Genomic DNA, 15,639 nt, shown 5'->3' with positions numbered 1-15,639 from the left:
CTTAAATGTCGACGGCAAGGCCAAACCTATCAAGCAGAAGCTACAATGGTTCACTCATGACAAAAAGGAGGCTATTAGGGTAGAAGTTACACGGCTTTTGGCAGCCGGATTTATTAAAGAAGTGTATCATCCGGAGTGGTTAACAAACCCGGTTCTTGTACGCAAAAAGAATAATGAATGGAGAATGTGCGTTGATTACACTGATCTCAACAAACACTGCCCTAAAGACCCCTTTGGCTTACCTCGCATAGACGAGGTCATAGATTCAACTACCGGTTGTGAGCTGCTTTCCTTTCTCGATTGCTACTCTGGTTATCACCAGATCGCTCTCAAAAAGGACGACCAGATCAAGACATCCTTCATCACGCCTTTCGACGCTTACTGCTACACAACCATGTCGTTCGGGCTCAAGAACGCCGAGGCTACCTACCAATGCGCCATACAGGCCTGCCTCAAAGACGAGATAAAAGACGACCTTGTTGAGGCTTATGTTGATGACGTAGTTGTCAAAACCAAGGAAGCATGTACCCTTGTTGACAACCTCGAACGCACCTTTGCAGCCCTTAATACATTCCAATGGAAATTAAACCCAAAGAAGTGCATCTTTGGTGTTCCTTCTAGTATACTACTTGGCAACGTCGTCAGTCACGATGGCATACGCCCTAACCCAGAGAAAGTCAAAGCTATCTTGGATATGAAGCCACCCAAAAAGGTGAAGGATGTTTAGAAGCTTACCGGATGCATGGCTTCCCTCAGTCGTTTCATATCAAGATTAGGCAAAAAAGGATTATCGTTTTTTAAGCTGCTCAAAGCATCCGAGAAGTTTGAGTGGTCGGAGGAAGCAGACGCTGCCTTCACATAGCTGAAATAATACCTTACATCACCTCTGGTCCTCACTGCTCCCAAAGAAGATGAAACCCTCCTGCTTTACATTGCGGCAACTAATCGAGTGGTCTCCACTGCCATGGTGGTCGAGCGCGATGAGCCCGGCCACATCTACAAGGTATAGCAACCAATCTATTTCATCAGTGAGGTACTCAATGAATCCAAGACCAGGTACCCGCAGATCTAGAAACTGATCTACGCCATACTAATAACATCCCGAAAGTTGAAACATTACTTCGACGGATACCGTGTGGTGGTCATGACCGAGTACCCTCTGGGAGACATCATTCGCAACAAGGATGCGAACGGGCGCATCGTCAAATGGGCAATGGAGCTATGCCCTTTGTCCTTGGAATTTGCAAGCCGTACTACAATCAAGTCTCAAGCACTCGTTGATTTCATCGTCGAGTGGACAGATTTAAGCACACCTGCCTCTCAGGGGCTCGGCGAGTATTAGAAGATGTACTTCGACGGCTCTCTCAACATCGACGGCACAGGAGCAGGAGTCCTTTTCGTGTCACCATCCAAGGAGCAGCTCCGATACGTCCTCAGGATTTATTTCCCGGCGTCTAATAACACCGCCGAGTACGAAGCATGCCTGCATGGTCTACGCATTGCGGTCGAGCTCGGTGTCAAACATCTCTATGTCTATGGAGATTTGGCTCTGGTCATCAACCAACTCAATAAGGACTGGGATACGACTAGTGAAAAGATGAACGCATACTGCAAATCGATCAGAAAGCTGGAAGGCAAGTTCTATGGCATCGAGTACACACATGTGGTCCAGGACAAAAATCAAGCAGCAGATGTGCTGTCAAAGCTAGGATCATCCCGAGCTAAAGTCCCACATGGTGTATTTGTTCAAGACCTGCTCATGCCTTCCATCGAAGAGGAAGATCCCACGGTCGATAAGCCTCCAGACCAGCTTTTGGTGGCTACGGTTCTGGCGTCAAACACCATCGAACCACCTCCGACCACTAAGAAGCCTGACTAGAGAGTACCTTTCATCAAGTACCTGACAGATGGTAGCGGTTACACCGATCGGACAGAAAACAAACGCCTGATGTATCGCAGTAAGCAGTATCTGCTCGTCGATGGCAAATTGTGGCGCAAGAATGCAAAGGAGGAAATCTTGATGAAGTGTATAACCCAAGAGGATGGCGAACATCTCCTAGACCAAATCCACTCTGGCTCCTGTGGTAACCACGTGGCCTTAAGAACGCTGGTTGGTAAGGCTTTCCGAGCAGGGTTCTATTGGCCGTCAGCTGTAGCCGATGCAGAGAAGCTAGTCCGCCATTGTGAGGGTTGTCAGTTCTTCGCCAAGAGGATCCACGTACCAACACATGAGATTCAGACAATACCAGCCTCTTGGCCCTTCGCATGCTGGGGACTAGATATGATCGGGCCCTTCAAGCCGGCTCCTGGGAAATTTACGTGTGTCTTTGTGCTGATCGATAAATTTTCTAAGTGGATAGAGTACATGCCTCTGGTACAGGCATCTTCAGAAAAAAGCCATCACGTTCATTGACCAGGTCATCCACTGCTTTGGCATACCCAACAGCATCATCACTGATCTAGGTACTCAGTTCACCGGGAATGCTTTTTGGGACTTCTGCGATGAAAGGAGCATAGTAGTAAAATACGTCTCGGTGGCGCACCGTAGAGCTAATGGATAGGTCAAGCGGGCAAATGGTATGATCTTGGACGCACTTAAGAAGAGGATGTACAGAGAAAATGACAAAGCTCCTAGAAGATGGCTCAAAGAGTTACCAGCCGTGGTCTGGGGCCTCAGAACCCAGCCCAGTCGCAATACCGGCGTATCACCATACTTTATGGTTTACGGCACTGAGGCAGTGCTCCCAGCAGACATAGCCTTCAGATCAGCACGGGTAGAGAACTTCGACGAAGACAAGGCTAATGAAGTGCGGGAACTAGAAGTGAATAGTGTAGAAGAGAAGCGGCTCGATTCTTGCGTACGTACAGCCAAATACCTTGCTGTTTTGCGCAGGTACTACAACAAGAACGTTAAGGAGTGGTCCTTCGTGGTCGAGGACCTGGTCCTAAAGTGGAAGACGAATCAGGCTGGTGTCCACAAACTCGCAACTCCATGGGAAGGGCCCTTCATGATCAAGGAGGTTATACGACCAACGTCTTATAGGTTAGCTCACCTGGACGGTACAGACGTACCCAATTCATGGCACATCGACAAGCTTAGGCGTTTCTATGCTTAACTACTAAGATATGTACTCCTCCTGTATTTTTGATTTAATTCAATAAAGCCATTATGATTTCTCTGACCACTCTAATGTGTCACTTCAAAGTCTATTGTTATTCTAACTCAACCAGTCAAAACCGACCACCATTCCTTCCTAGGTTTTCGGAGCAGGCCCTGTCTTCGGTTCCTCCCAACGCGTGCATGGGATCTGCTCTCTACGCTACGAGTGATCAGCAGGTTCCCTCTGGTTTGAGTTGTGTGCGTCTATGTGTGCACAGGCTACGCACCTCACACTTCAACCACGGGACAAACCAGGGCCATACAAACCTTTCAGGATGACGTGTCGACTAAACTGGTACAACTAAACAGAACGCTAACATGTTCTCACTTAGTTACACCAACACGAGATCCAAGCTTAAATACGTTTTCTATAAAACAAATAAGCTTATACAGATATATAGTTACATTATTACAAGCTTGCCTGAAAAAGGTCCAAGTTTACAATAACACAACTACATCTTCTTCTACAGCTATAGCCTATACTATTGGTTGGTCGGGTCACGCAGCACCTGCTGCTCGCTGGGCCTGACATCATGCTCGAGTCTCGAGGACCCTTGTACTGGTCGAGCTGAAGAAGATGGCCCCACCGATGCCTGGCTGGTCGAGACCGCAGGCTTCGACGGTTGGCTTAAAAATGACGGCGCTTCCAGCTAACTTGTTGATGGCGTACCCTGTACAGGTGCTGTCTCGCCTCCACACAGGTTAATGTTGCCAATTATTTTTGCCGACAAGTCTAGCTAGGTCATCCGAAGCTCCTCAGCCTTGTCTAGGTCTACCTCCTTCGGGTATCCAGCTTCTAGGCGCTTGAGGTCAATCAAGGGGTAGTGAGCACGTACCATGCTTAGCACATGTGCGCCTGTGTACTCACCTGCCTCCTTCACGAACTCCTGGAACCACCCCCATGCCTTTCGGCATCTATCGACCAGTCCAAGCTATGGCATCCTTGGCACGTCCTCTATAAGCGCTGGATCGATAAGGTTAAGGACTGGCAAAATGTCCGTTGCCACCTCCTGCCACCGGTTTTTCCATGTGTCCCGATCCTTGGTGATCTCTTGGCACTACGTCTTCCAGCTGTCATGGTCTTTTATCATGGCCTCCAGGTGTTTCTTGGCATTGATTTTCAAAACTGGAAACTGCACAAGCTATTAAAACGTCATACCACGACAAGATAAGGTGGGCAACAAAAGTGAGCAAAGGGGTTTGGAAAACTTACTTTTCAGTTCCTCTTTCATCTTGGTCATGTGGTCCCGGAGCTGTGACTGGTCTTGTGCCAGTTTTCTGTTGTCCTCCTTTAGGCGATCACACTCCACGCCCACACGACTATTCTCCTCTCGGAGATAGACCACTTTGGCTTCTAAGCCTGCACTACAGCTGTTACTACCAACAACACAACAACACTTGTCATGCACTTGTTGTGATAAAGTGACTACTTGTTCTTTCCTGCTCTTTGTTACTGAGCTGGACGACCAGGTTCTGGTTCTGGGACTCTTGCTCTGTCCTCTCATGATTGGCGGCTTCAAGTTGGTGGCGCAAGCGTTCCACCTCTACCGTCAGCTCTTTATTGCTTGCAGCGATCCCCTCGATCTGGTCGAAGCACTTCTTATGGTACCTTGTGGTCTTCATTAAGTCATGTGTGCAAAAAGATAAGTAAGAAAGTTTGACTAGACAACAAAATTAGGTGGTGAAGCAAAGCATACTTGGACCTCCGTCACCAGTCGTTTCGCCGCTCGTTCAACTTTCTTGGTCTCTTCGACCTCTGGGATTTCCTCATGAATAACCCACTGGTTGTTCCGCCAACGTGACACATACACATGTTGTCGCTTGTCCTGCGAATGGCCCAGGACCTCCTCTACTTCATCCTCTTCAGGCTCCTCTTCGGGTATCGATGCTAGTCCGGAGTTGGTAGCTTCTGCGATCACTATGGCCTTTCCACAGGCCGCAGCATCGACAAACGTGCTTTGTGCTCTCACCTCTGACCGCTGCTCCTTGGTCTGTTCCATTACCCTTGGTGCTAAGGTTTTGTCCTCAGTAGGGTTAGTGCTTAGAGCACTTGTGCTTGGCTCAGCTCTTCCCTCGACCCCCTACTCGGGGACCATTGTCTGACTGCTTGTTTGCTAAGGCCCCGACGGACCTTCTGCCATGGGTTCCTCGATGGCCAGCTGCTGGGCAGTCTCCTCTGCAATAGCTGGCGGAGCCATATCGCTACTGGCTAGTTGGTCCAGATTTTTGGTGGACGTCGAACTAGTACATCCGAGATAAGTTCAGAAGGCCACCACAATCAATACAAATTGCAAGCTTACATCAAAGTTACAAATACTTACATGTTGGAAGCACAGAATGATGTGGCAAAGGCATGTCTCTTCGGCCGTGCTTGCTCCACGTGATGTGTGGGTGACACCTAGTCTCCCTCTACATCCAGCACCGACGCTAGGGCTTGGTGCTCGACCCCTCCACCGCTTGTCCTTTGCGTTGCAGTGGTTGGCGATGTGGGTCCTGCCGGCATGCAGGAGCCACCTTGCTCCGTCGACTCCAGTTGCCTCCTCCTCTTTCGAGGGACGAGTCGAAAGATGTCTGCATCCTCTCCCTTCTCTACGTCATCATCCGACAGAGTAAAGATCGCCTGACGACGCTTGCTGGCCACTGGCCGCTTACCAGCAGCTTTGGCCGCTACCTCCTCTCCAACTCCGAGCACGGCCTAGTCGACGTCTTCGACCCCGATGCTGGTCTAGGCGGTTGGGTCGGCAACTTGTGGCCAATCTACACCAGGGGGTGGCAACACAAACACTGTTGCTCTATCCCGACCATTAATCTGGGAAACAAATAGGAGATAATACAGTAAGTTCCTATTACAATATAAGACTACGGGTATAAGGCAAGATGAGTTACCTTTGGGGGAGGTGGGCGAGCTTGAAAGCGTGCTCGATGTCGCTCAATCTGACATAATTTGGATCAGCTAAGTTAAATAGCTCTCCAATTCTGGCCCTGACTTCGATCTTGTTAAGCGCCTCCTGCCTCATCCTCGTCGGGTCTGCGCTACCTTGGTACTCGTAGCCAGGATGTACCCTCCTCTAGCAGGGCTAGATCCATCGGCTGATGAAGCTCCCGACCATGCTCGGACCGTCCAGTTTCTTCCACGGGGTCATCCTAAGTATTTTTTGAAATCTGTTCCAGGTGCTCGGGCTTCTCTGACCAGCTTGTCCTCTTCTCTAGAATGAAGCCCACGTCGCATAGTGTGATCATGTTTGGCTCTTCACGAATGTAGAACCACTTCTTGTACCAGTCGTCAAGTGACGTGTTCCATGGGCAATACAGGTACTGGGGCTTCATTCCGTCATGGAGGTTGAGGTACACACCTCTGGCTATCTTTGAGCCGCCGCTTCCTTTCTTCCACAGACAGAAAAGATGGCAAAAAAACTTGAAATGGGGCTGGAAGCCGCCATATGCTTCACAAAGATGAATGAAGGTGGAGACAAGGAGGATCGAGTTGGGATGCAGATTGCAAATCCCAATCTCGTAGTACAGACAGAGCCCCTGAAGGAAAGGGTGCACTGGAACCCCAAAACCCCGCTTAAAGAAGTCTTCAAAAACCATGATCTCACCTGGTTATGGATCGGGGTACCCCTCGCCCTCTGGTGCACGCCATCCAGTGAGTTCCTTGTTGTGGAGTACTCCCATGGTGACGAGGTCTTCGATGGTCTGCTCGTTGCTTCTCGATTTCCACCACTCCTTCGCCATGACTCCTGCTTTCTTCTAGGCGTCACTTTTCACCATGAATCCGGCCTTGCTGATGGACGAGGAAAAGGTGGAGGATTGATTGGTGGTGATTTTGGAGGTGTTAGGGTTGGCAAGAGGAAGAAGAAGGCTGCGACGGTGAATGGTAATGGGATTCAGTAAAAAATAACTTACCAATTCTATATTGTATTTAACCAAGAGTTCTGCCATTTCGTCTACCCGAGATTCTTGGGAGACGTGCGCACGCGCCGCAGATGGTTGTTTTCACAACCTCGAGATATATGCCAATATATACGCCACTTCGTTATCAGTGTATGCGCCTCTTCGTTACCAGTGTGAGAGGGCCCACGCTGACACACCTACTTACAGGTGCCACATAACTGTTTGCTTGAAAGGACAAGAAGGCAGTATGATGTGCTATACCCGTCTACTTTTTTGACCAGATGTGTCAGATTTGACTTGACAGAGCAAGTAAATATATAAATACACAAAATAATAGTACAAGTGGCATTTGGTTTTTCGATGCACCTCTCGTGCTCGGGGACTATCCAGACCACTATGGTGGTCGGGGACTGTCCAGACCACTACCGTGCTCGGGGACTATCCAGACCACATCGTGCTCGGGGACTGCCCAGACCACATCGTGCTCGGGGACTGCCCAGACCACCATCGTGCTCGGGGACTATCCAGACCACTATCGTGCTCGGGGATTGTTCCGACTACTCTCATGCTCGGGGACTGTCTAGACCACTATCGTGCTCAGGGACTGCCCCGACCATTCTATGAACATTGCTTGGAGACTATTCTCCTCGGCTACATGTGATTTATACTCACATACAGTTGAGAGACATTTATTTAGACCTTGCTAGAAGGCTCATACCTCGCCTTCCAGCAAGCTCAGGGACTACATCGGTACAATGCACCTGCCGGTGCATCTCGTATCGCATGTACGATGATTGGATTCTCAATTTAACTGGGAATTCTTTTTAGACCCTGGCACCATGTGCCTACGTCACCTACTACCAGGCTCAGGGACTAAGTGGGCACACTTCACCTTGCGGTGAATGTGTTTATTTTATCGACCCCTACACTCTGACTGTTGGCTAGAACTACTATTGTCCAAGGGTCACTTACATTTCTTTTCAGAAATACAAGTGGGCACACTTGATAAGGAAAGAAATCTTTTTCTTTTTTTTCTTTAGAGCACCATGCATTCTTCCGACAACCGGAATCTTTGGATATAATCGTGGTCTATTACTCTTTGTTCTGACCAGAGTACTAGCACATTCGATTGGTCAATGTTTCAACCAGTTGGAGATGACATAAAGACGGATTGCATTAGCCGAAGGAGATCGAACGACGTGTCGCAGCATAATACATGGTGCTCGGGGACTAGCTGTGGGGATATTAACCCCTATACCCTTACGGCTAGGCCTGGGCCGGCCCAGACCAGAGGGCCTGGCCCGTTAGAAGCCGACACGCGGCCTAGCCAATCTATTTGGAGTCCCGCGTAAGGAATCAAGGTAGATTTGGAGATCAAGCAAGATCCTGGTCGGTTAGAATAGGAATCCTTATCCGGCCACCTATGGCAATTGTAACTGGTTAGGATTAGTTTCCAGATCTGTAACCCTATCCCCCAGATTATATAAGGCGGGCAGGGGACCCCTCTAAAAACATCTCTCATTGACATACAGCAATATAATCAGACGCAGGACATAGGTATTACGCCTTCACAGCGGCCGAACCTGGATAAAATCTCGTGTCTGTCTTACATCACCATCTTGTTTGTAGCTTGCACGTCTGTCTGCCGATAATCTACTACCTTGGGCATACCCCTAGGTAGACTGCCGACCATATTTCGTCGACAACTTACAAAAGGTTGGGGTAAAACCATATGAAGTGAGGATCATTTTCCTAATTTGGTTCAATCTAGATCACTTGCAAAAGATAGTTAACTCAGTTTGATCCGAGGACAAGCTTCTTCACACCACCAAATAAGGGTTATCTTGTACCATATTGAGTTAAATACTTATAGCTCATTCTCTAGATTAAACACTAGGTTCACAAGCCCACAAACATGTCATATGCTACCACTAGATCATTTCAAGTATAGATGCAATAGTGGTACCATCCAAGCATCAAATTCATTTGATTTTCATGAATGAACCTAAGACATGTGAGGAATGACTTGATGCACTAAACAAGTCCTTAGCAATGGATGAATGACATGTCAATCAACTTTACTTTGCTTTGCTCGAAGGAGAGGCATGTCATATAATTTGGGGTGCGTCAACACATATTTGAGAAGTCAAGTATGTTCAATTCATTCCTTAGCTTGCAAAACCTCTTTTTATCAAGTGTCTTGGTGAAGATATCGGCAAGTTGATCATCGGTGTCCACACTCTCAATGCAAATGTCCCCTTTTTGTTGGTGATCTCTAATGAAATGGTGGCGGACATCTATGTGCTTTGTTCTTGAGTGTTGAACCGGGTTGTTGGTGAGCTTCACGGCACTCTCATTATCATATAGCAATGACACTTGTTTAAATTTGATTCCAAAATCACTCAAAGTAGCCTTCATCTAAAGTAATTGAGTACAACCATTACCAGCCAAAATGTACTCCGCCTTGGTGGTTGAAAGTGCCATACTATTTTGCTTCTTTGATGACCAAGACATAAGTGATCTTCCTAATAATTGACATGTGCCCGATGTGCTCTTTCTCTCAACTTTGTATCTCGCATAATTAGAGTTCGAATATCCAATCAACTCAAATCTTGCTCTTTTGGGATACCACAATCTAACATTTTATATATGCTTCAAGTACCTCAATACTCTTGGTTGAGTTCAAATGACTCTCTAGGTGAGGCTTAAAATCTAGCACACATGCATACACTAAACATCACATCCGGCCTTGATGCGGTCACATAAAGTAGGCTTTCAATCATAGACCGATACATCTTTTGATCCACCATGTTGCTACTAGCATCACTATCCATGCTTCCATTTGTCCCCATTGGTGTACTAATAGCTTTGCTCTCATCCATGCCAAACTTCTTGAGCATGTCTTTGATGTACTTGCCTTGACTCATAAATGTGTCATTCTTCATTTGCTTGATTTGAAGTCCAAGGAAGTAACTAAGCTCTCCAATCATAGACATCTCAAACTCACTTACCATCATCTTTCCAAACTCCTCACAAAAATCTTAATTGGTTGATCCAAATATGATATCATCAATATAGATTTACAACACAAATAAGTCCTTACCAATCTTCTTGGTGAAGAGAGTGGTGTCAACGCTACCCATAGTGAACCCCTTAGAGAGCAGGAAATCCCTCAATCTCTCATACCATGCTCTAGGTGCTTGCTTCAATTCATACAAAGCCTTTCTCAACTTGTACACATGATTGGGTTTCTTCTCATCTTCAAAACTAGGAGGTTGCTCAACATACACAAGCTCATTGATGTACCCATTAAAAAATGCACTCTTCATATCTATTTGGTACAACTTGATGTTGTGGGCACAAGCATAGACTAACAAGATCCTAATTGCTTCCAATCTTGTAACCGGGGCATAAGTTTCTCCAAAGTCAAGACCTTCAATTTGAGTGTAACTTTGAGCCACTATCTTGCTTTGTTCTTTACAACTATCCCATCTTAATCTTACTTGTTCCTAAAGACCCATTTGGTTCCAATCACATTATGATCATTAGGCCTCTCAACTAACTCCCATACTTGATTTCTTGTGAAGTTGTTTAGCTCTTCATGCATAGCATTCACCCAATCAACATACAACAAAGCTTCATCAATTTTCTTTGGTTCAATGGATGACACAAATGAGAAATGTTCATAAAATAATGCCAATCTTGATCTTGTTTGCACACCTCTTGAGATATCACCAATGATAGAATCCAAAGGATAATCTCTTGCAACATTAGTTGGTTGGAGCACTTGAACTTGATTGCTTGCACTTGATTGCTCATTTGGTTAAGATGATGAACTAGCCACTTGTTGTTAATCTTGCACTTTGTCATCACTTGTACTAGCTTGATTTTGATCATGAGAACCACTAGCTTGCACATTTGAGTTAGAGAGCACTTGATTCTTGTCATCTTCAACATCAATCACTTCTCAAGGCCTTATAACACCAATGTCCATGTTCTTTATTGCATTGACTGATTGAGTGCCTCTCACATCATCTAGATTCTCATCTTTCTCTTGAGAACCATTGGTTTCATCAAACTCCACATCATGAACCTCCTCGAGAGTACCACTAGCCAAATTCCAAACTCTATAAGCCTTGCTAGTAGTGGAGTTACCAAGCAAGAAACCTTCATCAGATTTCTTCTCAAACTTGCTCAATCTAGTGCCTTTTTTCAAGATGTAGCATTTACAACCAAAAACCCAAATATATGCAATGTTGGGCTTTCTATCATTCAAGAGTTCATATGGGGTCTTTTCCTTTAATGGGTGACAATAGAGTCGGTTGCTATAGTAGCAAGCTGTGTTGATTGCTTAGGCCCAAAAAGAATGACTAATGTTGTGCTCACTCAACATTGATCTTACCATGTCAATCAAAGTTCTATTCTTACTCTCAACTAGGCTATTTAATTATGGAGTGTACTTGGCCGAGAATTTATGTCTAATCCCAAACTCATCACACAAATCATCAACTCTTATGTTTTTAAATTCACTTTCATTGTCACTTCTCACTTTATTGATGGTTGTTTCAAACTCATTGTGGATTTTCTTGATGAATGTCATGAAGGTTGCAAACACATCACTCTTGTCAATAGGAAAGACTACCCATGTATATCTAGTGAAATCATCCATAATCACAAATCCATATTTGTTTCCACCAATTCTAGTGTATGTGGTTGGTCCAAACAACTCCATGTGCAACAACTCAAAAGCTTTAGATGTGCTCATCATGCTCTTCTTAGGATGTGTATTGCCAACTTGTTTTCTGGCTTGACATGCACTACAAAGCTTATCCTTCTTAAATGTGACATCTTTAAAGCCTCTAACTAGATCATGCTTCACTAATTAGTTCAATTGTTTCATTCCAACATGACCAAGCCTTCTATGCCATAACCAACCCATGATAGACTTAGTGAGCAAACATGTTGACAATTGAGCTTCTCTAGCATTGAAATCAACCAAGTATAGATTCTCATATCTAAATCCTTTGACTATCAAGCTAGAGCCATCTACACTTATGATCTCTACATCATCCACACCAAATATGCACTTGAAACCAAGATCACAAAGTTAGGCTACTGACAATAGGTTGAAGTTCAAGCTCTCTACTAGCTAGTAGCACATTGGAAATGCTCAAATAATTGGATATTGCAATCTTACCAAACCCCTTGACCTTGCCTTTACCATTATCATCAAATGTGATACTATCAATTCCATTACTCTCATTTGCATTGATTGAATTGATCATTCTTGAATCGTCAGTTATATGTTGTGTGCACCCACTATTAAGCACCCAATGTCTTTCTCTGGCTTTGTAATTGACCTACAAAACAAGATCAATTCTTTTTAGGCACCAAAACTTGCTTGGGTCTTTGAAGGTTAGTTACTAAGCTCTTTGGCACCCGAATAGCTTTCTTTGAGCTCACAATTGGTGCACCAATGAATTTAGCCTTCACACCATTGGCACCCTTAGTAAGTAAATAACAAAAATCAAACTTAATAGAGGATACATTAACATTCTTGTTCTTGTTTTTACAATATTGCTCTGTATGCCCTCACTTGCTTGCATCTATTGCAAAACCGACCATTGTCCTTCAAAAAAACTAGTCTTGTGAGTAATAAAGGCTGCCTTGCCTTTCTTAGGGGTATAGCCCAATCTCTCTTTGTTGAGAGAAAACCTTTGGCTACCCAAGCACTTTAGCAAGTAGGCATCTCTACCATAGGCATTGCCTAAGGCACTAGTGAGCTCATTCACCTCCTTCTTGAGGGTCTCATTTTCCACCATAGTGAGGCATCACAAGTGAAACCATCACTCAAAGGTGAAGTTAAAGTGGTAGTGCTACAAGAAGGGTTAGTGAGAGCAACAACAATGTGCTTATAAAAAGATTCATCAAGAATATCACATATTAGTCTCACATTACAAGACATAATCACTTGCTCCTTCTTGGCTTCCTCCTTCTTGACTTGTTCAAGGAGAGAGGAGTGAGCCTTTTTAAGCTTAGAGTGAGCTTTGCCAAGATTCTCATGGTCTTCTCTTAGACTCTCGTGAGAAGCATTGAGCTCATCAAAGGATTGCTCAAGAGATTTGATCTTCTTGCGCAATTCTTTGCACTCCTTTCTCTTCATCTCAAAGCAAGTGTGTACTTGCTCACACATGTCCAAGAGCTCCTCCTTAGTGTACTCCTCATCATCATCACTTCTACAATCTTCACTCTCATAATCATCATCACTCACATCATAATTTACCTTGGTACGATTTGCCATGAGGCATGTTGATGGAGTGTCGAAGATGGAGGGCTTGTTGTTGATGGCGATGCTTGCTAGTGCCTTCTTTATGAATTTATTGTCATCATCACTAGAGCCATCATCGTCATCGAAGGTGCCATCACTATTCCAAGTGACTACATAGCCACTCCCCTTCTTCTTTGTGAAAGTCATTTTCTTCTCCTTCTTTTCCTTCTTATGCTTCTTCTTTCATCCTCATCATTGTTACTATTATAGGGACAATTCGCCACAATGTGATCTAGGCTCTTGCACTTATAGCATCTCCTTACATACTCCTTGTTGTGATCTCTTCTCTTTCTTGCACCATAGCCCTTCTTAATGAACTTGACCATCTTGCGCACAAGGAGAGCCATAGCTTCATTATCAATGTCACTAGCATCTTTATCATCACTTGATTCTTTCTTGCACTTGCCTTTGTTGTTGGATGATGAGCTAGCCTTGAATGCTACACTCTTCTTCTTCTTGTCTTCATCTTCCTTCTTCTCATCCTTGTTAACCCTCTCCCTTTTCACACGGTATGTCTCTTGTGTCATGGCATCACCTAGTACTTAGTTAGGGGTAAGCTCCTTCAATCCTTCTCTTATGATGAGCAATCTCAACATCTCAAATCTTAGAGATAAGCACATCAAGAACCAATGAGATACATCATCATCATTGATCTTCTCACACAATGCCTTCAAATCATTGATAAGTTACTTGCAATTGATTAAACATCTCTAGAATGCCCTCATCATCCTTTATCTAGAAGCTTATCAACTTGTCCTTGAGGATGTACAACTTGGCACTCTTTACCGCCGATTTGCCCTCATAAGTCTCCTCTAATCTCTTCCACACCTCACTAGCTTTCTCACAATCCTTGATTTGCTCAAACACCTTGGAATCAATGGCATTGTAGATGGTGTTGAGAGCCATTCTGTTGCATTGTTTGTTGGTCTTGTCTTGGTTGGTGAGATTGTCTGGATCAAGAATCACATAGTTACTCTCGGTCACATCCCACACTTGGTCATTGATTGAACCAAGATACATCTTTATCTTTCTCTTTCAATAATCATAGCATATACCATCAAAGAACGGTGGTTTGCCCCCCACATGGTTCAACACAATTTGAGCCATCTTTTGACACCGAGATTGTTAAGCCTTCAATCAAACGGTGACCACAGCTTTGATACGACTTGAAAGGTTCTAATATGGCTAGAGGAGGGGTGAATAGCCTATTAAAAATCTCTACAAGGCACTAGAGCAATTGATTAGTATGACAAACGGCGTAATGCAATTTTGCTCTAAATCTATAAGAGTTGCAAGCCACCTATCCAACAATTCTAGTTGCTATGATCTCTAGTCACACAAAAGACAGTCACTACTCACTAAGAGCTCTCAACAAGGCTACACTAAAGAGCTCCACTAGATGAAACTAAGCTACAAAGCAAGCTCTCAAAACTAGTTACACTAAAGAGCTTGCTACAACTAGTTTATAAAAAAGTAATGAAGTGAGAAAGGTGATTATACCACCGCATTGAGGAATGAATCAATCACAAGATGTAGATCATCTAATCACCGGAAAAAATCTAATCACACAAGAGACACAAGATTTTTCTCTCGATGTTCACATGCTTGCTGGCACGCTAGTCCTTGCTAAGAGGTGTTGTACGAACCTTGTCCACACAATGCACAACTTTGACCACAAGCACGGGAGCTCACCGGGCAATGCCTAGCCGTCTAGGAGGCTTCACCTCCAAGAGTAACAAATGCACAACGAAGATTGATGAAGCTCGACAAGTGTTCAAGGTTTGGCTTGCTCTAATCTACTCTCTAACACTTAATCACACACTAATCACTCACTCTCACAAAGAGAGGGGTTAAAGAGAGCTCTCATAAGTCTTGGGAAAGGTTTGGAATGTTTGGAGCATCAATAGCCCGTCTAGGGGCCATGGGATAGGTATATATAGACCCAATCCCAAAACTAGTCGTTGTAGTTCAAAAACTAGCCGTTATGACTTATATAGGTGTGGCGCTGCTGCTCCAACCCGCAGCACTGCCACAGTGTGGCACTGCTATGAAAATTCACGGCACTGCCGCAGCTCTGAAAAACAGCACATGTCACCTCATAGAAAACGTCATAACTTTTTACTCCGAACTCCATTTTCAGTGATATTAGACTTTCTGGAAAGCTTGTTTCGAGGGCTATCCAGCCCAGTCAAGAAAAAGCCCTAAGATCAACAAGTGCAAGTGTTGTGCTAATGTGTTTCTCTCATGTTAGCACTTA

The 15,639-nt window shown here is 44.7% G+C and overlaps 1 protein-coding gene across 1 annotated transcript; it reads right to left on the bottom strand.

Annotated features, from left to right (window-relative positions):
- Positions 1 to 6,304: 6,304 nt before the first annotated feature.
- LOC136537200 (nucleolin 1-like) lies at positions 6,305 to 13,909 on the bottom strand. The gene is made up of 3 exons (XM_066529248.1): positions 13,646 to 13,909; positions 13,236 to 13,559; positions 6,305 to 6,544 (listed from the first exon to the last, which is right to left on the bottom strand). Exons 1-3 carry the CDS (start codon positions 13,907 to 13,909, stop codon positions 6,305 to 6,307), a joined length of 828 nt encoding a protein of 275 aa, XP_066385345.1.
- Between the last annotated feature and the right edge of the window lie 1,730 nt (positions 13,910 to 15,639).

This window comes from Miscanthus floridulus, chromosome 2 (genome assembly GCF_019320115.1).
Source record: "Miscanthus floridulus cultivar M001 chromosome 2, ASM1932011v1, whole genome shotgun sequence".
In the NCBI taxonomy this organism is placed as follows: Eukaryota; Viridiplantae; Streptophyta; class Magnoliopsida; order Poales; family Poaceae; genus Miscanthus; species Miscanthus floridulus.
This window is presented reverse-complemented; position numbering and strand designations above follow the sequence as displayed.

Bases quoted from the DNA above. Each gene is read 5' to 3' on its own strand.
- LOC136537200 (XM_066529248.1), bottom strand. From the start codon at position 13,909: ATGACACAAGAGACATACCGTGTGAAAAGGGAGAGGGTTAACAAGGAT. The intron at 13,560-13,645 runs GTAAGGAGATGC...GGATGAAAGAAG, and splicing joins GAGATCACAACAAGGAGTAT to AAGCATAAGAAGGAAAAGAA. The intron at 6,545-13,235 runs GTACACACTTGC...TGTCTGTGGAAG, and splicing joins TCTTGGACATGTGTGAGCAA to AAAGGAAGCGGCGGCTCAAA.